A 23,392-nucleotide genomic window follows, 5' to 3' on the forward strand; every position below is an offset into this window, starting at 1 on the left:
GGAGATGGGCTAAATTTCAATCTGCCCTGTGCTCATGAGGCTAAGTCTAAACCAAAGATGCATCATGGGTTTGTGTGTGCCTCTGAACTATCCATCAACACTGAAGGAATGTAGTGAGAAAGACTGCAAAACGGTGGCCAAGTTTGTGTTCAATTGTGTTGAATACAGGACTTACCATTTTACCTCTGCTCACCTCCAGTCAGTTTACAAGACCCTCAATGAAACAAATCTTATCCTTCATAGTCACCCACCAGTACTGACTGAAAATGGCATTAGTCAGGATGCTTGAATAGATTGTTTCTAAATCTCCATCCAAGCTCAAAGTGTTAAGATATTTTGCATAATGGCAGCATAAATGGAGAATGGGGACAGCCTTTCAACATGACTCCTTAGAAAGGAACAACCCTTATTTAGCTGAGCATGTCCTGGTATTTAAAATAAATCTATTTCATTACCTTCATACTTCCAAAGCATGGTAGCTACCAGGTTCTTGCAAACGCAAACACACACACACACACACACACACACACACACACACACACACAAAAAAAAAAAAAAAAAAAAAAAAAAAAACAAACAAACAAAAAAACTCTGAGGAAAACACCTGCTAGATTCCATTCTGGGCTTTTAATGGCCTTTACACGTGGACTATTCTTTGCCACCACTATCAAGTCACTCATTTTGAAGCTCCTGATTTCTCTAGTAACAAATTAGATTTGCACTAGCTCACTCACACTCCTGTTCCTTTATAAAGTCATCGATAACTAATCAAGACCATTCATTCTGGATTTCCTGGGTCAGTCTCAATGTAAAAGATTCTGCCCCTCTCTCTCTCAATAAAATGTTCCCAATTTTTTATTTGGAAAATATGGTTGCCACAATAATAGTATTACCCTCACAAAATATCAGTCATGCCCAAGCCACACCATCATTATGGTGCCCTGATTTGGTTTGTGGCTCTCCAAAGGAGAACTGGTTGATCCAGGCAGGGTCTCAGGCCATTTTCTGGCCTCATTAAAAAGAAAAATAATGCATTTGCTACTAAAATAAGTTTTGGGTAACTAATTTAGAACTCAAATGAACTTTTCCTATTCTAGAAGAGAGTTTTTCAAGGCTAAGAAATTACTGTTTGATGGAAGGGTACACAATCTGGAAAAACTGAAGCCATGGGGCTTTCCAATGGCCAAACTCCCACATGCTGGCTCTCGAGACACATCCACTCTCACTATTAAAGTGTCACCATTTATAATTTGGTGCTAAATCTTTCTGAAGCTAGGTAACCAACATGGTCTACTGACAAAGCAATTCCTTATTCTATTAAAACAGAGGGGCAAGACAAAATAGGTGTCAGTGATAAAAGTTACCTAATATCAAGTTGAAAATGAAGTTATTAAAACTAGGCCAGAATCACAAAAGGGAAACCAAAGGGTTGGGTTTCAGTGAACAGGTTCAATTCAATGCTTGCAGTATTTATGAAAGGAAACAGCTGGCTCAATTTTTGCTTAGCTGGCTCCGTAATAGTTTTTGAGTCCCTTTTCCCCAGGTACCTCACTCTGAATCCACAGAGAATAAAGAGGATAAAAGTTATAACTGCAGGAACATTTTATAATGTTTGCTAAGCACCTGAATACAAAACCAGCTCAATTTTTTCTCTAGCCTCACAACCTTGTGAAGTAGATGAAAACTTCATTTTAATGGTGTGACTATGGAAATAAATTTTACTGAGTAGTATTTTTCATACTCGGGTTAGTTGGTCAGAATCCTTGAAAATCACAGAAAACTGAAAATTACAATGGAAAAATACTAAATTATGTTCCCGCTAGTTTTGGTCATTTCAGCGTGATCATGAATAAGCTATAGATTCTGAGTCAGATGTGTGCAGTTTTCTTTGGAATTTGTCCTTGCTTACTTGCTTATAAAACTTCTAAAATGTACTTCTAAATTACAGCAATTCAGTAAAAAATTCAAACCTTTGGGCTTGGTTTCCTCCCCTAGCAGGCTGAGTCATAAAAATAAATCTTAGCCATTTCAATAGCCAACACACTCCTCACATTAAGAATTGGTATTGTTCCCTGCATCTCCCATTTCATCCAAAGGTCACGCCCAGCTCACATTTGAAGAAAGAAACAGCTCAAGGACTCATCCAGCTCAACATTTGCACATTTAATAAGAGAACAGAACCTCTGCCAAGTTAGAGGGGTGAGTTACATCAGAATCTTTCAGAGAACTTTTGAGGAGCGATGATGAGCATGCACTTCGGAGGTAGCCAGACCTGGGTCCAAGCCCTAACACTGTGTGACCTTGGCCATGTTACTTATAATGAGCATGAAGTGGGGATGTTCAGAATATTGACCTTGGAGACAGTTGCTGTAAGAATGAAAGGAGACAAGATGTCTGGAAGCACAGTGCCTGGCACACAGTCCCCACTAGGTGCTTGCTGTTTTACTGGCACAGGCATCTCAGGATAAATGTGTCTCTCCTCGCCCTCCCTTTACTCCAAATGTTAGAGCAGCGGTTCTCAACCTGTGGGTCGCGACCCCTTTGGCGGTCGAACGACCCTTTCACAGGGGTCGCCTAAGACCATCGGAAAACACATATATAATTACATACTGTTTTTGTGATTAATCACTATGCTTTATGTTCAATTTGTAACAATGAAAATACATCCTGCATATCAGATATTTACATTACGATTCATAACAGTAGCAAAATTGCAGTTATGAAGTAGCAACAAAAATAATTTTATGATTGGGGGTCACCACAACATGAGGAACTCTATTAAAGGGTCGCAGCATTAGGAAGGTTGAGAACCACTGTGTTAGAGTGTCAAGTTTCTCTCCAAATCAAACCTCCAGGAGGCATTGCTAGGAGAGGTAGAATATTCACTCCACCCAAAACCCAGAGTTGGGACTTAAATCAGGAAGTCATAGATGCTAGGCTTTTAGAGTTAGGAGGAAATGTGCAATTTATAATTTATTAAGTTAACATATGCAAATTATATACTCAGTGTCTGACACAGAAAAGGCAAAGAATACATGTCTGCCCTCACTTTCTTTTATAGCAAAAAGAAATAAAATCCCGGGCCCTAAAATAACTTGCTTAAAGTCAACCAGTTAATGGCAGAGCTTTCTGGGGAGGGGGTGGCAGCACCTTCCCCCCCACTCCCACCACCGTCCCCTCCCCAGGAAGAGCGAAGTATCAATTCAAGCTCTGCCATTAACTGGTTGATTTTAAGCAAGTCATTTTAGGACCCGGGATTTTAGTTCTTTTTGCTATAAAAGAAAGTGAGGGCAGACATGTATTCGTTGCCTTCTCAGATGGTTTAAAGGAACTGGCAAGATACCTCCCAAACTCAAAGAATGATCTTCCTAACTAACAAACACAGCATGCTGCCCCTATCCCTTTCCCCCCAACCCCATCCCTGACCACCACTGAGAAAAAGAAGCTAGATTCCCTCTGGCCTGCAGTGAAATCCCTGCCTGTGAGAACTCGGGGTTCTGAAAGGCAAGGGACAGAGCTCTGGGATCTTGCAGGGAGAGGGCTTCTTTCCTCCCTGACCCATTGCAGACCACAGCAGTCTCAGGTGTCCCCTTATAAATACAAAATGTTTGGAAACGCTCCTAAGGGCTTTTACAGCCAGTTGAAATGTGGAGCCAAGAACAAGGAGGTCCACGCACTCTTAGCTTATAGTTCTTTGTCTTTTAGGCCAGGTCTGTGGAGGTGACAAGCATGGGTCTCTGAGTTCACAGGACTAACAAAGACCCTTCTGAGTATCAGTGGAAAATTCTGGTTCTGTCCCAGGTATTACATAAACCGAGGGTCAGCGAGAGGATAGCTAACAAGCCTGCCTCACTTGGTCTGGGGAAGGAGAGAAGGAGACATTAGCAGTGAGTGAAAACCACCTTTCTTCATTTATAATTCATTTATAATTCATTTATAATTCAAGAAATATGCATTGAAGACTGACTGTCAGAGAAACTCTGAACTGGGGTCTGTAGTGGGGGAAGGGACTATGAGGGGATGTGAAATCCAAGCTTAGGACTGAAGGAGGGGTAGGAATTAGCCAGGTGGAGAATGGTGATCTAAGCCAGGGATAGGCTAACTTATGCTATACAGGACCAGATAATAAATATTGTATTTTAGTCTTTGCAAGCCATACAATCTCTACTGCAGCTGCTCAAACCTGTTGTTACAGGAAGAAAGCACATACAGAAAATAGATAAAGGAATGAGTGTGAACACTGAAATTGGAATTTCATATAATTTCCACATGTCACGAAATATTATTCTTCTTTTGATTTTTTTGAACCCTTTAAAAATGAGGAACCACTCTTAGCTTATAGTTTAAGAACATCTGTATTAAGATATATGGGCGTTTAGTCAAGGCCATTCCTGAACTAAGAGGATAATATGCATTTCTAAACCATATAGTCCCTTAGACCAGCTGTGGGCAAACTACGGCCCCGCGGGCCGGATTCAGCCCGTTTGAAAAGAATAAAACTAAAAAAAAAAAAAAAAAAAGACCGTACCCTTTTATGTAATGATGTTTACTTTGAATTTATATTAGTTCACACACACTCCATCCATGCTTTTGTTCCGGCCCTCCGGTCCAGTTTAAGAACCCATTGTGGCCCTCGAGTCAAAAAGTTTGCCCACCCCTGCCTTAGACTCTCATATCTGCAGCTGGGACCAGGGTGAGACAAGGGAGCTGCCTAGGCCTCAAAATTTAAGGAGGCACTCACTAGAAAGCGGAGGGTTGGTACTTGCAAGACCCCGAGAGTAAGTGCCTCCTTAAATTTTGCATTCTAGGAATTTCACTTGTGTCACCCAAGGCTCAGCCTTGCTCCAGCCTGTGCATGATGGAGTGTATTGCTGTGAAGTGGTTGCCTCCTCCTCCTCAACCATCCCTGCCTTGGATGCCTTTCTTGCAATGCACAACTTTGCAGATGACAATCTGGTTCCCAGCCAGGGTCTGTAGTACAGAATTTGGATAATAAGAAAAACAACAGGCAGAAGAAGAGGGAGAAACTATAAAGACTGGAGTTTGGAGAGAATTTGGGAGAGAAGATTAAAAAATTTTACTTGAGTCCTAGATGGTTTGGCTCAATGGATAGAGTGTTGGCCCATCGACTGAAGGGTCATGGGTTCAATTCTGGTCAAGGGCATGTACCTTGGTTGCAGGGTCAATCCCCAGCCCTGGCCAGGGCACATCCAGGAGGCAACCAGTCCATATGTCTCTCTTACACCAATGTTTCTGTCTCTGTGTCTCTCCCCCTTCCTTCCACTCTCTCTAAAAATCAATGGAAAAAATATCCTTGGGTGAGGATTAATAAAAAGAATTTTTTTTTTACTTGAAAGCTTACTTACAAGTTTTATTATGCATTAAAATTGTAAACTTTCTTTGTCACTCTCTTGACTTTCACTCATTATATCTACAACTATACTTACATCTAGATATATATTGCAAATCATATATCTGATCATGAACGTATATCCAGAATATATAAAGAATTCAATAATAATAACAAAAACCCGATTTTAAAGATGGACAAAGGATTTAATGGCCAATGAGCACAGGAAAAGATGTTCAACATCATAAGACTTCAGGAAAATTCAAATAAAAACTACAATGAGATATCACTTCATATCCACAAGGATGGCTATAAGCAAAAAGATGGACACTAAGAAATGTTGGTCAGGATGTGGAGCAATTGGAACCCTCACCCACTGCCAGTGGGAATGTAAAAAGGTACAGCTGCTTTGTAAACCTGCTTTTTTATTTTATTTTTTATTTATTTATTTTTAAAATATATTTTATTGATGTTTTTACAGAGAGGAAGGTAGAGGGATAGAGAGTTAGAAACATCGATGAGAGAGAAACATCAATCAGCTGTCTCCTGCACACCCACTATTGGGGATGTGCCCGCAACCAAGGTACATGCCCTTGACCAGAATCGAACCTGGGACCATTCAGTCCCCAGGCCGACGCTCTATCCACTGAGCCAAACCGGTTAGGGCAACCTGCTTTTTTAAAAGTTTAAACTCAGTTATATGACTCAGCAATACCACTCCCAGATATAAACCCAAGAGAAATGAAAACATATTCCTAAGAGCCAAAAAGTGGAAAAAACACAGTATCCAACTGATGAATGAACAGATAAAAATGTCGCATATTCATACAGTGGAATATAGTAAAAAAAAAGAAAAGAAAAAAAGCCAAGTACTGATATATGTTACAATACAGACAAACTGTAAACCTTAAAAACATTGTGCTAAGTCAGCAGTTCTCAACCTGTGGGTCGCGACCCCTTTGGCAGTCAAACGACCGTTTCACTGGGGTCGTCTGAGACCATCCTGCATATCAGATATTTACATTACGATTCATAACAGTAGCAACATTACAGTTATGAAGTAGCAACGAAAATAATTTTATGGTTGGGTCACAACATGAGGAACTGTATTTAAAGGGCCAGGTTAGAACCACTGCGCTAAGTGAAAGAGGCCAGTCACAAAAGACCACATGCTATATGAACCCATTCAGATGAAAGTTCAGACTAGGGAAGTCTATAAGCAAAACATAGATTAGTGAATGCTTAGGGTTGGGGGAGAGGGGAAGGGATGGAGAGAATGGAGGTGATAGCTAAAGGGTATGGGTTTCTTTTTGAGTTGATGGAAATGCTTTAAAATTGTGGTGATGTTTGCACATACCTGTGAATACACCAAAACATTGAATTGTATACTTTAAAGAGATGAACTGTATGCTATATGAATTATATGTCAATAAGGCTGTTAAAAGAAGAATAAATTGAAACATTTCTCCTTTCCTCCAAGGGTTTCAAAGAATAAGCTCTCCTTGTCCTTGAAAGATAGTCTTTGTATTGCTAAAGACTGAAGTGGTTTTCTGTTGTTCTCTTTCTGAGGGTTTGAGGGGTGCTGGCCTAAATGAGAGGGAAAGGGCTGAAGTTCAAGGGCCGAGTGTTGGGGTTTGGGACTTAGATGCCTGCACTCTGTAGGACCCTTATTTAATCTGAGCCTCTGTATGTGTCCAGGCTAGCCACTAGAACAAAGAACCAATGGACGGGGCACCATTTTGGTTTCATGGGGCTCTTCAGGGCCACCATTGTCTGAAAGCAACTTTTCTTGAGGGCCCTGCCTGAGCCACAGGTTAGTCTAGTCATAGAGGGTTCAAGGGATGGTCACCCCTCTTACCCCCGATGATGCGAGAGTTCTTGAATGCTGAGTCATTTGGTCACCAGAGAAGAAACCTCTGTACTACTCCCTCAGGGCTTATAGTGCTGTTCTGGAATCAGCACTGGAGGAGGGGATCAAGGGGATCAAGGGAGAGTGGATCAAAGGGTGAGGGATACTCTTATCACTCATCACTCTGGAGAGGTCATTCTATGGGCAGCCTGAGTGCCTCCTGTGTGAAAATGCAGGGTGTGGATTAGATCAGGGCTCCATCTGATGGTCCCATCCTTGCCCACGGGTTCTGATTCTTTTCAGGCCACATTCTAACCATGGCCCACTTCCAGGGATGGAGCTTCTTCAGCTGCCAATTCCCATTATGCAGGATATCTGGGGAAAGGAATAAAAAGTCCTCATGCTGGTACTGTCCCAAGGCTAACATGAGAATAACAGTGGCCATGGATATATTCTCTTCAACTAGAGTCCAGCCAGGGTCAGTGTTTTTCATTCCATTTTTTGGCCAAAGAGCTGGTGTAAAGTAACTACAGTGTGGAAGTAAGTTTACCCTAAACTGTCCCAATGCAGCTAATAAGTGAAAGTTGACCAACTATCACAGAGCTGGCCTCTGACGGCCCGTCACATTTTCCACTGATGCACTAGACGTGACTAAACTGCACAGGGACTGGCCGGGAGCTGGATTCCCTTTCACTGTGCTCAGCAGGAAGGGGCCAGCCTCCTCCTATAGCCACGCCATGAATCTGACATAACCCTGAGTCATGGAAGAGGAGGCCCTGCATGTCACCAAGCACAGGCTGTCAGCTTAGCCTGTGCTCCCTGTGAAATTTAATTAGTTCAAGGTCCAAACTGTACCCAAGATGCAGGGAGACCAAATTCCCAGACGAGAAAACAAGACATGTTGCTGTTTCACCAGCCATCTATTAACAACACTGAACGGCAGGGCTCAAGAGATATTTGATCACCCATAAAAGTTACAACAGGAAATGAATTTGTTATTGGTTGGCCCCTTTACATGTAACAGAAAATATAGAATCAAGGACATATATACCAACAATACCAACAAAAGTATTTATATTAAACACTCAAAAAATTTTCCATAGCTTCTTAAGTTTAATTTTCTGTATTGGAGAGTAGAAAAAATGTGAAGACACATTTTAGAAGGAAGAAAGCAGAAAAGGAACTAGCAACATAGAAGCTGGTTTTATCTTTCCTTTATAATTTATAATTTTTCTATTTTGATTTCTTAAAACTTCACTTTTTTTTCTATTTTGTTGTACCTATTGTACATTAAATCCTCTTGTGGATCCCAGCAGGGACATAAATAAAGCGGTAATTACAGGAGCTGGTGGACTTTCGGCCCTGGCTACCCTCGTTTCCTCCACGCTCCATCATTCAGTGCACACGGAACTCAGGTTACATGACTGGTTCCAGCAGAGGCAGAACTTCTTGTACTTCGGATTCAGAATAATTCTAGGTACCTAAACTCCCCAAAATTCAGGGAGAGAGAGAATTTTTTTAAAAAAGGGAAAACACCCTTTAACCAATCTCTAACTTGGACACTTTAGCCACTTGCCAAAATATATCATCTTTGTGAGCCAATAAATTGAAAGCAGGAGAAAGGGAGTGTGGCTGTAACTGGATAAGGGGTAGGGTTTTAATTTTTTACAAGCAGGGAGGAGGATACCAATATGGTTAGTCAGGCAGCCAGCATTAATCCTCATTAATGTCTCCCATTCAAATCCATGCTCCTCTGAACAGCTGTGCAAATATAAAGTAATTGGGTCATTTTGACAAAGGCACACAAGGAAAAAAAAGTTAAGTGAGGCAAAGGAACTAATTGGATAAATAACACATGCTTTAAATGTGTGGGGAGGATTGTTCAAACGACCACATCATAGATTAAGGGACATACATTCAAATTCATACCACTGTAAACTTGCCCATGTCAGAAGCTACCAAGAGCACAGGCTGGGGACATGTGCATGACAAAGTATGTAATAAGTGACTGGAGTGAGAGCAGTGGCACCCACTTTGCATGAGGCCTTGCCAACTGACTCCAAAGACCGTGTTTCTTAGTCTGATATCGTTCTGTTTTCTATATACTTGGCATTATGGAGAGTAGAAAAAAGGTAGGGCCATTTTTTGCCCTTGATACATTTACAGTCTGATTGGGGGACACATCTATACTAATAAAAGGGTAATATGCTAATTAGACTGGACATCTTCTGGACATCCTTCCGGACAAAGCTATGGTGGCAGGGGCCAAGGCAGAGGTGGTTAGTGGCAATCAGGCCGGCAGGGGAGAGCAGTTAGGGGTGACCAGGCCAGCAGGGGAGGGCAGTTAGGGGCGACCAGGGTGGCAAGGGAGAGCAGTTAGGGGTGACCAAGCAGGCAGGCAGGTGAGCGGTTAGGAGCCAGTGGTCCCAATTGCGAGAGGGATGTCCGACTGCTGGTTTAGACCCGATCCCAAGGGATCTCAGAATGAAGAGGATGCAGGCAGGGCTGAAGGACCACCCCCCACCCTCCTCCCGGGCCTCTAGTGTGAAATAATCAGAACATTGGAACTACAAGCATAACATTAGAATCTGCATTTTTTTTTTTTTTTTTTTTTTTTTTTTTAGCTGAAGGAAGCACTTTACAGGAGCTGAGGGAAAGTGGCTAAAATTCATCTGTGCAACTTTTGAGAAGGATTTCCACCAGACTGAAAACAAGACAAAACATAACATACAAGGAGAATACCATACTTTAGAAAATACTGATCCATTCCTGCCATAGAATGGATGTTCAAAAAGGTCTCTGCCTTTCAGAACTCTCCCTTGAGAAAGGACAGGAGGACAGTCAGCCCATCCTCCAGCTTCATGCTAAGGATTAATAAAAATGCCCACCACCTCCCAGAAACCCAGTCAGAGAGGAGACAGAAGTTCCTGGAGTTGACTCTGACTGAGATGTGGTGACCTCTCCCAGCCTCCAGAGACTAGAAGGAGGGAGGAGGTGATTTGACTCATCTCTTCGGTTCTTTTCACTAGAAATGACCAATCCAGGGCCTCTGACAGGCTGAAAGAGGCAGATTTTAGCTAAGGACCTGTGAACACTCTCAGAAGTAGTAGGGCTGCAGGAACTGGAGGATAAGTACAGGCATACCAAAAGTTATCCTGCAGCTTATAGCACATTCACAGTCCTTGTGTCTGCATAAGTGTGTGTGTTTGGGGGGGGCGGGGGGGGACTATGATAACGGTTCTCAAACAATCTACTTCCACTCACTTTGCTATATTTAAATTTCTATTGTGTTCTTAACGTTCAACTTCAGGTAAATGTGAATTGCTGCCTTTTTAAGTGGGCTGACACATTGCTGTGATGAACCTCTTTCTCCCTGCATCGACAAAATTCAGAATTCGGTCAGAAGAGCTGGGGAGCATGTGGGTAACTGACACCACCTTGACTATGACTCAGGTTTCATGAGGTATCAGGTGAAGAAGTAAAAACAAACCTGCTGACACTTGGTGGGGTGAAGGGTAGGTCGAATGCACAGCGAGAAGGGCCTTCAGGCTCCCTGGTCAGGCCTGACACTCCTGAGAGCCCTGGCAGTGTCATGGTCTTTAGGGCAGGGGAAACAGTCCCCAAATGTCCAGATGAAGACCAAAGAATTTAAGCTCCTGGTCAGTGGCTCTCAACTCCACAGAATCACAGAATTACCTAAAGGAATTTTGAAAAAAATATTCATGCTGCGCCCTACCCTAGTGATTCTGATTCAGAGGGTCTGGGGGGTGGAGGATTGGGGGGAAATGGACACTGTGATTCAAACATGTAACAGGGTTAGAAGCACCATATCAAACACAGTCAAGTCCGAAAAACCTAAGCATCAGTGAATGTGGCTACTAAGTCAACAGGTGCTGAAATGAACAGAATTTGTCTGTTCCTTTAAAAGCTTACTCTAAATTTTATTTCTTTCTAGATGTTGAGGAATTAAGAGTGTGGACTGCCTGGATCACAATCCTGGTTACACCACTTATTAGCTAAGCGACCTTGGACAGCGTACATGACTTCTCTAAGACTCAGTTTTCTTAGCAATACTACAGTGTTAATAAGCATACCAATACCAGAGGGGAATTAAGATGATTGCATGAAATCAAGAATAAATTATTTGGTCTGGCTGGTATGGCTCAGCGGTTGAATGCTGACCTATGAACCAGGAGGTCACAGTTAGTTCCCAGTCAGGGCACATGCCCAGGCTTTGGGCTCAATCCCCAGTAGGGGGAGTGCAGGAGGCAGCCAATCAACAATTATCTCTCACCACTGATGTTTCTATCTCTCTCTCCCTCTTCCTTCCTCTCTGAAATCAATAAAACTATGTATTTTTTAAAAGAATAAATTATTTGACCCAATGCCTGACACATGTAAAATGCACAAATATTAGCTACCATATTGATGTTGATGAAAGTAAAAATATGCCAGTTATATTTCAATAAAAAGGGTGTTTTCCTAGACTGGGTAGTTATTTATAGGGCCAAATTTTAAGAAATTGTGAAACACCAGAATGTGAGAGTTAGAAATTTAACATTTCCTTCAATTATGAATATAGGCAACAAACCTCAGTAGTAGCAGCAGCAGCTATGATCTTGTCACCAATAGAAATCACAAATATTTCCATATATTACAGTCATAGTAGACACCCTACAATAGTATTTATATTTAGTGTGACCAACTGCCCTTGTATGCCCAGGCTTGAGATGCTTGGGATGATAAAACTGGGAAAGTCACAGGCAAACCATTCCTGACCTAGATTCATCACTACTTTGAAGTTAAGGTAGTTAGCATGTCACTGGGTACGATCGTTTAGTGTGCTAATAAAGAAGTGCCTACCCTGCTATGTCATAATTTCAAAAAATGTCTTCATAAATTTATATCCACATAATCTGTGTCCTTTATAACATTTTGTATTTCATTCGATGCATTTAAAAGCATTCTGAGTCCATGGGCTTCACCAAATGGCCAAAGGGGGCCCATGGCACAAAAAAGGTGAAGAGGGAAGCAACTGGGAATGCTGGTTGGAAAATGGAGGAAACCGGACTTTAAGTTCCTTTCGGCCTTGCAAACTAAAAGCACAATAAAAGAAGACACAGGCATATATCTCCGAAGGACACAACAAAATTCAGAGTTTTTCCACTACCAGGAGTTTCTTTCTTATAATTCCACACACAGTAACCAGGGAATCTCTATAATGTCTCCACTCCTGATGGCATACATATGCATATTTTGTTACCTATATTGTTGCAGAGTTAACTCAGCCTTGACAGCTATCCATTGGAGTAACTGTTATATCTACTTGTTTCCAATAACTACAAATACTTCCCCTGTAAATCATAATTGGACAGAATTTAAAATTTTACATGAATTAAGACAATGAAAATTTGGATTTTGAAATATCAAGCTTAAAAAAATGATCGAAAGAAACTTTCACTCTTACCGGATACCACTGGGCTTCTGACAGACAGGGGCTCCCATCTTGCCTAACCAGCACTGTTGATAGCTGGCCCGTTACTCTCCCACAAGGCAACAAGCTTCCACTTCTCTTCATATCAATGTAACTCCAAGCTGCCAGTCCAATGTGACCAGAAGGCAGAGTCCTCACAATTGCCCTTGTCCCAGTATACACAGATTTCTTAACTTCTCTGTCATTTTTACAAAATCTCCTCACTAACAAAGTGGATCGCTCCTTTTTACTTTTAAAATAATCTTCTACGTCTTCACAATTATCAGGGAAGTCCTCAAAATGGCTCAGAAAAGTCTCGGCAGATGGACTATCAGTAAAACCCTCCCTGCAGAAGCTGTCACTAGAACATACCACGCTGGCCTTTCGGCAGGAAGCTTCGCAGCACATGTATTCATCGTTCAAGGCGTCACAATGATCACCCTGTAGCTGCTTGTTCTCATTATCACAGCTTTTTGCCAATTCCATCAGTTTGCAAGTATATGCCATATAATTTTTCTTTTGCTCCCTACCAACATCAGGCAGTGATACACAGTTTCCACAATCATCCAAAATCAAGTTGTCTGATAGGGTACAGACACTGTCTGACATTCTTCTGTCAAGTTCATAATGAAAGTGAAATACCGCCAAATCGCTGTCAGGGTGTGCCCTGCTGGTTGCTGATTGATTTTCTAAGGGACGAATGCCCATGGGAGGTCCGTCTAGTTCCAGTTGAATCCCAGGGAACACCTTTCTTTCCAGGGAAGAAGAGATTCCAGTTTCCAAATGCAGGCCTTCTTCTACAACAGAATCGCATGTTTTGTAAAACTGGCTCTGAGGAAGACCACACTGACGGTTTTCCAATATGTTGTTGCCGTTCACGTTAAGGTTCTTCACAGAATCGGGCATGTTTTTCTCCCAGCACGTTTCATTACTGTTCTCATCACTCATGATTTTCCCCCTTGTTGTTGAGAAAATCCTAGGCAAGTTGCTTCCAGAAGTTTCCTCTTTGGGTTTGTTCAGTTTTGAGATGGTATGAGAAGTCGGCCTACTCTGCCCAGGAGTATGTGTCTTTGGAACACTGACGCCTGAGGCCTTTTCACTACTTTCATCTGCTGCTGACTGAGAAGACACCACTTTTCTCTGAGTCACAGGTATGAGATCAGAAGCTGCCATTTCTTCAGAAGTCATCTTGACCAACACACGGGCTTTACCGATTGTTCTGTTTCTCCTTCCTGATGATCATGTCAAGATTCTAATAAAATGATTGGCTATTAAAATAATCTCAGATATAAAATTCCTTTGAGAAACAAAGCGACAGTTCCTTTGATTCAGGTGCATTAAGAGTCAGTTAAATTTCCCCAGTTTTAACTTCCTAGTATGTGCAATAGGTTTTTCTAGATCAGGGTTTTAGAGTGATGGATAATTTTCTTTCCTCTGTTATTTAAAGCAATTCTTTCGAAGAATTCTATTCAGGATTGCATTCTGCAACTTGTGATCCATCACTGACTTGTAATGATTTAAAATTCCAGTTTGAATGTTTCCTGTAAGAGAAAGGGATAATGTCAAACACTGTGGAATTAAATGAATTTTTTAATGAACTCATAATTCTAAGCTAATGCAAAATATGAACCAATTTGGGGGAAGGAGTTTTGCAATCAGAAGTTAGTTTTACAGTCACAGGGATATAAAGTACAGCATAGGGAATATAGTTAATAATACTGCAATAATTATGTATAATGTCAGATGGGTACTATATTTATTGGGGGTGATCACTTTGTAAGTTACATAAATGTCAAATCATTACGCTGTATACCTGAAACTAACGTACTATTGCCTGTCAACTGTAATTTTTTAAAAAAATTTAAAGATAAAAAAGAGGTTAGTTTTAATGCTTTAGGTATTAATTTTTCTGATTTAATATTTCAGAATTTCTCATTCCAATCAAAATGGAGTAATGGACACCAAATTTATCCTTTTCTCTTAAACAACTGCCTTTGCATTACAATGGTAGAGTTGAAAAGTTGTGACAGAGGCCATGTGGCCCAAAAAGCCAAAAGTATTTACCATCTGGCTCTTTATAGAAAATGCCTGCCAAACCATACACTAGATAAATGAGTTAATGAAATGCTTGTTTAGAGTAAGAGAACCAAGTGGGAGGCTTGACAGCAATCTTCATACATTTGCAGAACTGAAATAAGGAAATAGCCTTGTTTCATATTGTTTCAGGGTGGTTGGGTAGGGACTGGGAGGAAGGGGGTAATGGGGTGGGGAGGAACAGGAGATATCTGTAATACTATCAACAATAGAATATATATATATATATATATATATATATATATATATATATATATATATATATATATATATATATATATAGTATCCCAAAATTCACGCAAGAAGTAATTTTGATAGAAAACACAGGTTTATAATTAAAAATTGTAAATTTTTTATTGATTCATAAAGTATACAGTATAGGGTTATGTATGGAATAGCACATTGGGTAAATGGCCTCCACGGCTTTGCTGGCACATACGCAAAGCCATGGTCTTCATTGGTCTTCACTGTCCCTGCTCCTGAGCCATAATTGGTACTTGGTAATGCTTATCAAATTGAAGGGATTGAAATCAAAGGGCAACAGATATTAGAATTTGATTCAATAAACCAAATAAAATTAGGCTTTAATTTTTTGTTGTTGTTGTTAATGCTCACACAAAATTCAAATCTTGCATGAATTTTGGGACGCCATATATATATATATATATATATATATATATATATATATATATATATATATATTATATATATATATATATAATTTTTTTTTAAAGGTAGGATCAGGGTAAAGACAAATGAATTATTGGGTAGAAGTGTTTGGGCTTAGTTTAATAAAGAATTCCCTAACTTTTAGAGTTGTTCAACAAAGGACAAGCTATCTTGGATGGTAGTCTTCTCCTAATTGCTGATAGAGGACTTTAAATAGAGAAAGGCATAGTATAAGCACAGCAGGTATTCATGTGTGTTGAACAAATAATAAATGATGACTACCTACAAAGATTAATTACAGAAAACAATGGCTAATACTTATTGAGGATGTATCATATGTCAGGCATGCTCTAAGCACAGTATACATATTATCTCATTTAATCTTTATAACAACAATATCAATCGGGTGGCAAAGACTGCTAATTGTCCTCAAAATTTGTTATCATTTTCTTCAATAATAGAACCACTAAATTTTAGCCAAGCAGATACTCCCCCTTTTTTTAAATATATATTTTTATTGGTTTCAGAGAGGAAGGGAGAGGGAGAGCGAGAGAGATAGAAACATCAATGATGAAAGAGAATCATGGATCGGCTACCACCTGCATGCCCCCTATTGGGGATCGAGCCCGAAACCCGGGCATGTGCCCTTGACTGGAATCGAACCCGGGACCCTTCAGTCCGCAGGCCGACACTCTATCCACTGAGCTAAACCAACCAGGGCCAGATAGTCCCTTTTTTATTAGTTTCACTTAGAGCTAGATGTAGCCAGGTGACTAAGTTACGGCTAATGAAATACAAGCCAAAGTGGTTTGCAATTTCTGGGAAGTGTCCTTGAAAAGACAGGGCATACCCTTTCCTCCTCCTCCTTTTCTTTTCTGCTGGCTGGAGGGAAGGCATGATGCCTGGAGCTAGAGTAGCCATATTACGCCATGAGGTGAAGATGAGAATGGACACCTTGCATATAAAAAAACAAAAACAAAGTAGAAGCCTGGGTGCTTGTTTCCTGGAGTATAAGGAAAAAAGCAAATTCTATCTTGTTTAAGCCACAATTATTTCAGGTTTTCTGTCATTCGCATCCAACTTTTCCCAATAAAGGTGAGTACTATTATCATCTCCCTTTTATGGATAAGGCTCAGAATATGTGAGTGACATATTTAAGAGTACAGACATGTGATATAACAAAAAGGCTGTATAGAAAATTCATGCATTGCAGGGAAAGTTAGATTCATTAACTCCTAATGTATTTCCAATTTTATGCTCCTAAACCAAATGAAATCCTTTGTGTCATAAAGAATAGTTAAATTAGAAAAATATTTAACACAAGCATATTGTCTTTTCTGATTGTGTGTTGGAAAGAGGCAGGGTTTAACAACAACAAAAACTATTTTATCAGACAACTGTCAAATATTTGTTATGCACCAATATATTCTACAGAGTTCAGGAGACAAGATGGCCATGAACTAAGATTAATAAAGCTCTGGTGGAGGGGTCCTTTACAGAAAGGTAGCAATTACTTGTATCCATAGAGGAGAAAGGAGACTTTTGGCAGAAGGAACAATATAAAGAAATATAAAGAGGTAGAAAAACACAATGCATAACTATGAATTAATCTGAAGTTCTAGGAGAACTTTTCATCTAATTAAAGAAAGCGAAAATTTCTCAGAAATTTCACTATCATGGAAAAAAAATACTAGGTAAACTGTCAAAGCTTGTAACAGAATTTAACAGTTCTATTTGAATCTTTGAACTTACAGTTTTATAGAGTCCCTTTGAGTATCTCATGTATGACAAACAACCAGCCACAGTTATTTACTTATGCATTCTCTTCCCGAAATCCCACTCTGCAAAGAGATTAAAGAAAACATTTTGTCTGCACAACCCTTTCCTCCCTTTCTCCCTACCACATGCACATATTGTGCACAGTTGTAAGTTTGCACACCCACACCCAAACCCTACATGATGAGTCAGTCTTCACTCTTTCTTCACCACTGGCTCTCTGCTGCTCCACTCCCTTGGGACTTCCTTTCTCTGGACTATTGTGATGGAAATTCCATAACTCACATAGAGACAAAGCTTTTAAAACATTCCCCAAAGGCACTGGTTTATTAATCTGGGTCCTTTTCCAAGACCCCAAAGACTTAACCCTTCATGACTTCTACTCTCTTTATTAGAAAAGTTTCAGCCTGGGATGCAAGCCTTGTGACCCAGAGATATCCTAATATTTATACTCTGTATATATTAGATATCAGGAGTTGACTAGTAGGTTGATTAGTTCAAATATTTTTGCACTATTACACTGATAATATAGTAAAATGGAGGATCACAAAAGTTTGTTTATAACAGGTTAATTCTCAGTTGTAAAACTTACAAAGGGAATCCTCACTATAAACACAGTCTCCAATTAGCTTGCAAAGAAAGTTTTACTTCTTTCTTTCCAAAATGTGTACCTTTTATTATCTTTTCTTGCCTTAGTGCACTAACTAGGATCTCCAATATTGAAGCTAAAATAAGTATAAAGAGCACACATCCTTGTCTCATTCTCAGTCTTAGAGGGAGAGTATTCAATGTATCACTATTTAATATGATGTTAGCTCTAGGTGTCTTATAAATGTCCGTTATTAAACTGAGATGTTCCCCTGTATTTCTAGTTTGCTAAAGTTTTTTGTTTTGTTTTTTATCACAAATGAGTTTTGCCCAATGCTTTTTCTGCATTTATCAAAATGACCATATGGTTTTTCTCCTTTAATAGGTTAACATGGTAAACCATATTGATTGATTTTCAAGTACCGAAACAATCTTGCAAATTCATGGAAAATGTAAAGGAACTAGTGTAGCCAAAAGAACTGCAACCATGGCCTAATTTCAAGACTACTATAAAGCTACAGTAATCTTGACATTACTGTGTGTTACTGACATAAGGATAGAAATTTAGATCAATGGAATAGAACAGAGTCCAGAAATAGACCCACACATATACATTCCATTGGCTTTTCATCAAAGGTGCACAGGTAGTTCAACAGGAAAAGGACAATCAATAAATGGTGCTGGATCCAAATAGAAAAATAACAAACATCAACACCTACATCAAATCAAACATAATAAGTAATTCAAAAATGGATTATATATCTAAACATAAACTTATAGAAGAAAACAGGGAAAATGTTTATAAACTTGGGATACAGAAAAATTTCTTAGGTAAGTCACAAAAAGCACTAAGTCATTTTAAAAAAGTAAAATGGCCCTAATTGTTTTGGCTCAGTGGGTAGAATGTCAGCCTGCGGACTGAAGGGTCCCAGGTTCGATTCCGGTCAAGGGCACATGGCTGGGTTGCAGGCTCAATCTCCATTGTGGGGTGCGTGTAGGAGGCAGCTGATCAATGATTCTCATTCATCACTGATGTTTCTATCTCTCTCTTCCTCTCTCTTCCTCTCTGAAATCAATAAAAAAAATATATTTTTAAGAAAGGGTAAAATGGACTTAATCAAAATGTAAATCTTCTGCTCTTCAAAAAAATTTGCATTAATTAACAAAGATAGGCCACAGATTGAGAGAAAATATTCATAATGCATGTACCTGAAAAAGTCTTATATCCAGAATATATATAAAATAATTCTTAGAATTCAATAAGCAGACAACAACCCATTTTTTTAAACAGACAAGATTTGAACATACACTTCACAAAATAATATATATGAACAGCCAAAATAAATCGTGACAGAGCTACAAAATTTCTGCATTTAAAAAAAAGACCTCAATCCCTTCCTCACACCACACATGAGTTAAAATGAATCACAGTCCTAAATGTAAAAGCTAAAATGATAAGACTTCTAAAAGAAAAAAGAGGAGAAAATCTTGACAACCAGTGGAGTAAGCAGAAATTTCTTAGCATGAACACAAAAGCACAAACCATAACGAAAAAACTGAACCTCATCAAAATGAAAAATATCTGTTCTTCAAAACCCAAGCCATAGAATGATAGAAAATATTTGTAATATAAATATCAAACAAAGAATTTTATATCTAGAGCATATAAAGAATTCTTAAAACTCAATAATAAAAATAGCCCTGTTTTTTAAATGGGCAAATGTTTGAATAAGCACTTTACAAAAGAAGAAATACAAATGACCTACAAAATCATGAAAAAAAAAAAGTTCATCATTGATCAGCAGGAAAATATCAGTTAAAATCACAATAAGATAGCACTTCATTCCCATTAGAATGGCTACAATTAAAATGACTGGCCATCCCAAAGTTGGTAAGAATCTGGAGCAACTGGAATATCATAGTAGGACTGTAAAATGGCACAGCCTCTTTGGTAAATGGTTTGGCAGTTTCTTATAAAGTTATACATACACTTACCATATACAGTGGGGCCTTGACTTACGAGTTTAATTCGTTCCATGACGGAGCTCGTAACTCAAATTACTCGTATGCCAAATCAAAAAGTGAACGAGTGAGACACGTGATGCTGGGCTGATGTTGTGGCGTTCACTGTGACGTTTGTTGCGCCAACTAGCGGTGGGGTATCTGAAGCTGGCTCGTAACCTTAATTTTAGCACGCAACTCAAAGCAAAAAATCGGTCGAGAGACGGCTCGTATCTCGAAAAACTCGTTAGTCGGGATACTCGTAAGTCAAGGCCCCACTGTAACCCAAAAAGTCCACTCATGGAAGATACATCCTCAAATAGACTTGCAAGCAAATGCTTATATCAACTTTGTTCATAAAAAGCCCCCAACTAGAAACAATCTCAAAGTCTATCAACAGATGAATAAACAACCTGTGTTATATTCATACAATGGAATGCTGCTCAGCAGTAAGAGAAATGGTCTCCTGATCATGTAACAAACATGGATGAATCTCAAAAACATTAGGTTATGGGAAAGAAGCCAGCCACTGAATGATTCTATTTAACTGATGTTCTAGACCTGTGCTAATACAGCAGCCACTAACTACATGTGGCTATTAAAGTGTAAATAAAAATTTATTTAAATTAAATAGATTTAAAAATTCAGTTCCTCCGGTGCGCTAGTCACATTTTCAGTGCTCAGTATTCACATCTAGCTGATGGAAACTGTGTTGGACGGCACAGATATAAAGAACATTTCCATGACCACAGAGTTCTATAGGATAGTGCTGTTCTAAAGCATGCAAAATTAAGTCATGGAGATAGATCAATAGTTGCAGGAGGAGAAGAAATGGAATAACTATAAAATGGCACAAAGGCACTTTGTAAGAATGATGGAAATGTTCTATATCTTAATTGGGGTCATGGCTACACAGTTGTATGCTTATCCAACTGTACAGAGTGGGGCAAAAGTAGGTTTACAGTTGTGAGTATGCAAAACACAGAATTTATTTATTTATTTATTTATTTATTTATTTATTTTTAAATATATTTTATTGATTTTTTACAGAGAGGAAGGGAGAGGGATAGAGAGTTAGAAACATCGATGAGAGAGAAGCATCAATCAGCTGCCTCCTGCACACCCGCCACTGGGGATGTGCCCGCAACCAAGGTACATGCCCCTGACCGGAATCGAACCTGGGACCCCTCAGTCTCCAGGCCGACGCTCCATCCAGTGAGCCAAACTGGCCAGGACACAGAATTTATTTTTGTATTATTATTTATTAATTATTGCGTTATTTTTTCCATATGAACAACTGTAAGCCTACTTTTGCCCCACCTTGTATACTTTAACCCCATATCAGCTCTTTAAGTGGACTATAGGATGCATTTCAATCCCTCTTGCACCTTTCGCCAGTGACCTCTGAGCAGTGAACAACCTGCTCAACTGTACAAATATGATGCTGAAAATTTCAGCTGACCACAGAGCACCTGGGTAGTGGAATCAGTCTCAATTTGGATCCCACCTCTGACACTTAATACGCTGACCTTAAGACAACTCGTAAAACTTTGCTAAGGCATAGTTCCTACAGCTGTAAAAAGGGAAACAATAGTTTCTCATGTAATCCTCACAATAATCTTGATGTGATAATCCCTCAAAAAAATAGTACCTTGTATTCTTATCATTATAAAAACCTCTCCAGGGTAATTATATACAAATTACTTCCTGATACAGGACCATGTCCAATTCTCGTAAATCACAGTCCAGTACAACAATGATAAAAGCTCAATAAATATTTGCTCACTCTTTGCTTTGGATAGAATACTGTTTTGTATATCAGTATGTAATAATTTTCCTTTATTTCACCCAGTGTATGCTACTAAATAATTTTTTAAGGTTTACAAGTTTACTGGGTGCTTAGCACATATGCAAGGGTACCACATGACTTCACAAGAAGAGAAAGTCAAAATTCTTGTCTTTCGGGAAATCATTTGTTATTATAGAGCCATAAAGAAAAATCTAAGGCTATGAACTACGTAGTACCATAAAATAATGAACTGTATAGTCCAGGCAGTTAAAAAGTCAGGCAATCATCTAATCATGTGTATACTAATTATGCAATAGGTAAAAAATAAAGATAGAGATGGCAGAAATCAGCATAGACTCAGGTCATAAGCAAAGACTTCCCAGAAAATGTCATAGTCTACAAATGAGGACTCTGCCCTGGATAGTCAGGCCAGAGAGAAAACAGAGGAGAGAGGGAGTCTTGGCTATTTCTTGGACCTGGGATAAAAGGTTGTAAGTTGGCTGGCAACCTTCTCTGCCCTCATTAAGCATAATTGCAACAGAAGCAATAGAACCATTCTGGACATGTGTTGGGAAGTTCTCATACCAGCTTAAGGCAGCACATTTTGGAAGCCTTGCAATGAAGGGGAAGAGAAACATGGGAAGGGCCTTGAAGGCCTTGCCTTACCCATCCCATGCAGCAAAAATATAACAGGCTTCCTCAAGCAGCCAGCTACCACCATTTAGCTAGGGTACCTACAGCTCATGTTATGAGCAATTTTTAATTAATTGAGAGTTAGACAACATCAAGACACCTATTCACTAAATGTATTTTTCAAACTGGTATTTTACAAGTCATTCCTCAATTAATGTAATTGTCTTTCCAAATAATTAAAAATACATGTGATGAAAACTAACTCACTCTGGATGAGCTAAACATACTAGAACCACTCTGCTACCCTAACACATTCTCACATTACAGTCTCTCAGTAAAATGATCCTGATTTAATCAAAATAAGATATGATTCAGCTCCTGCAAACTCTTCTTCATGGCTGTGCTTTCTGCACTATCTACTACCTGATATCTAGCCTATATTTCATCATCACACCAAGTAAAACATTTCCAGACTAAATAACGCTCCAATTTCATAGAGGTTCCCACACAATGCCCTAGCAGATGGAAAGCATTTTAAACCCACATAGCTAATGCATAAGATGGCCATGTCTAGCCATTTTCTTTTTTATATTTACATTATATTTAACACCAGCACCAATGAAGGTCTTCAGAGGTCTTCTGGTCAGCAAGGTTAAAAAAATTATTCCTGTTCTCACGGATGCCCACCAATGACATCAAATTCTGGGTGGAAGCCCAAGTCAACAGCTGACTCAAACAGCTGATGTCATTCTAATATCTTGTTTTCAGTAGAGTTAAAAATGCAAATAGAACACCTCATTAAAACTCCAAGTTCATTTTAGCTGTGCCTCTGATTTACCACTCAGAAATCATCATTCAAAGGGGAGAAGCAATATTATTCATAATTTTTACCTGATTAAAAATACAATGAAACAAACAAGTTCTGGGGTGTATTTTAAATTTGTTTAATCTGTAGGCCAATACCTTGGCATTTTTGCTATTTTTCAGGGCAGTGTAACCCAAAGCACAGAGCTGTTTGCTGATCCTGCAGTCTCTAAAAGCAAGTAGGGTTGTTGCTCTGACCTATTCTAGCCATGCCTGAGCCTCTAACAGGGGGTGGAAAGTGTAGGGTGTCCAGGGAGGCTGAGGGATATGCAGGTGGAAGCAAGGAACAATATTATGGCCAATCTG

At 39.4% G+C, this 23,392-nt stretch overlaps 1 protein-coding gene across 2 annotated transcripts in view; it reads right to left on the bottom strand.

The window, feature by feature from the left end:
• PLCE1 (phospholipase C epsilon 1) overlaps positions 1 to 23,392 on the bottom strand; it is a 288,663-nt gene that overhangs the window by 239,039 nt on the left and 26,232 nt on the right. For both annotated transcript variants that reach the window (XM_036336551.1, XM_036336550.1), the window contains exon 2: positions 12,667 to 14,213. In XM_036336551.1, the coding sequence (XP_036192444.1) occupies positions 12,667 to 13,860 (1,194 nt within the window). In that variant the 5' untranslated portion in view covers positions 13,861 to 14,213. The remainder of the gene's footprint in view (positions 1 to 12,666; positions 14,214 to 23,392) is intronic.

This window comes from Myotis myotis, unplaced genomic scaffold, assembly GCF_014108235.1.
Source record: "Myotis myotis isolate mMyoMyo1 unplaced genomic scaffold, mMyoMyo1.p scaffold_m19_p_15, whole genome shotgun sequence".
In the NCBI taxonomy this organism is placed as follows: Eukaryota; Metazoa; Chordata; class Mammalia; order Chiroptera; family Vespertilionidae; genus Myotis; species Myotis myotis.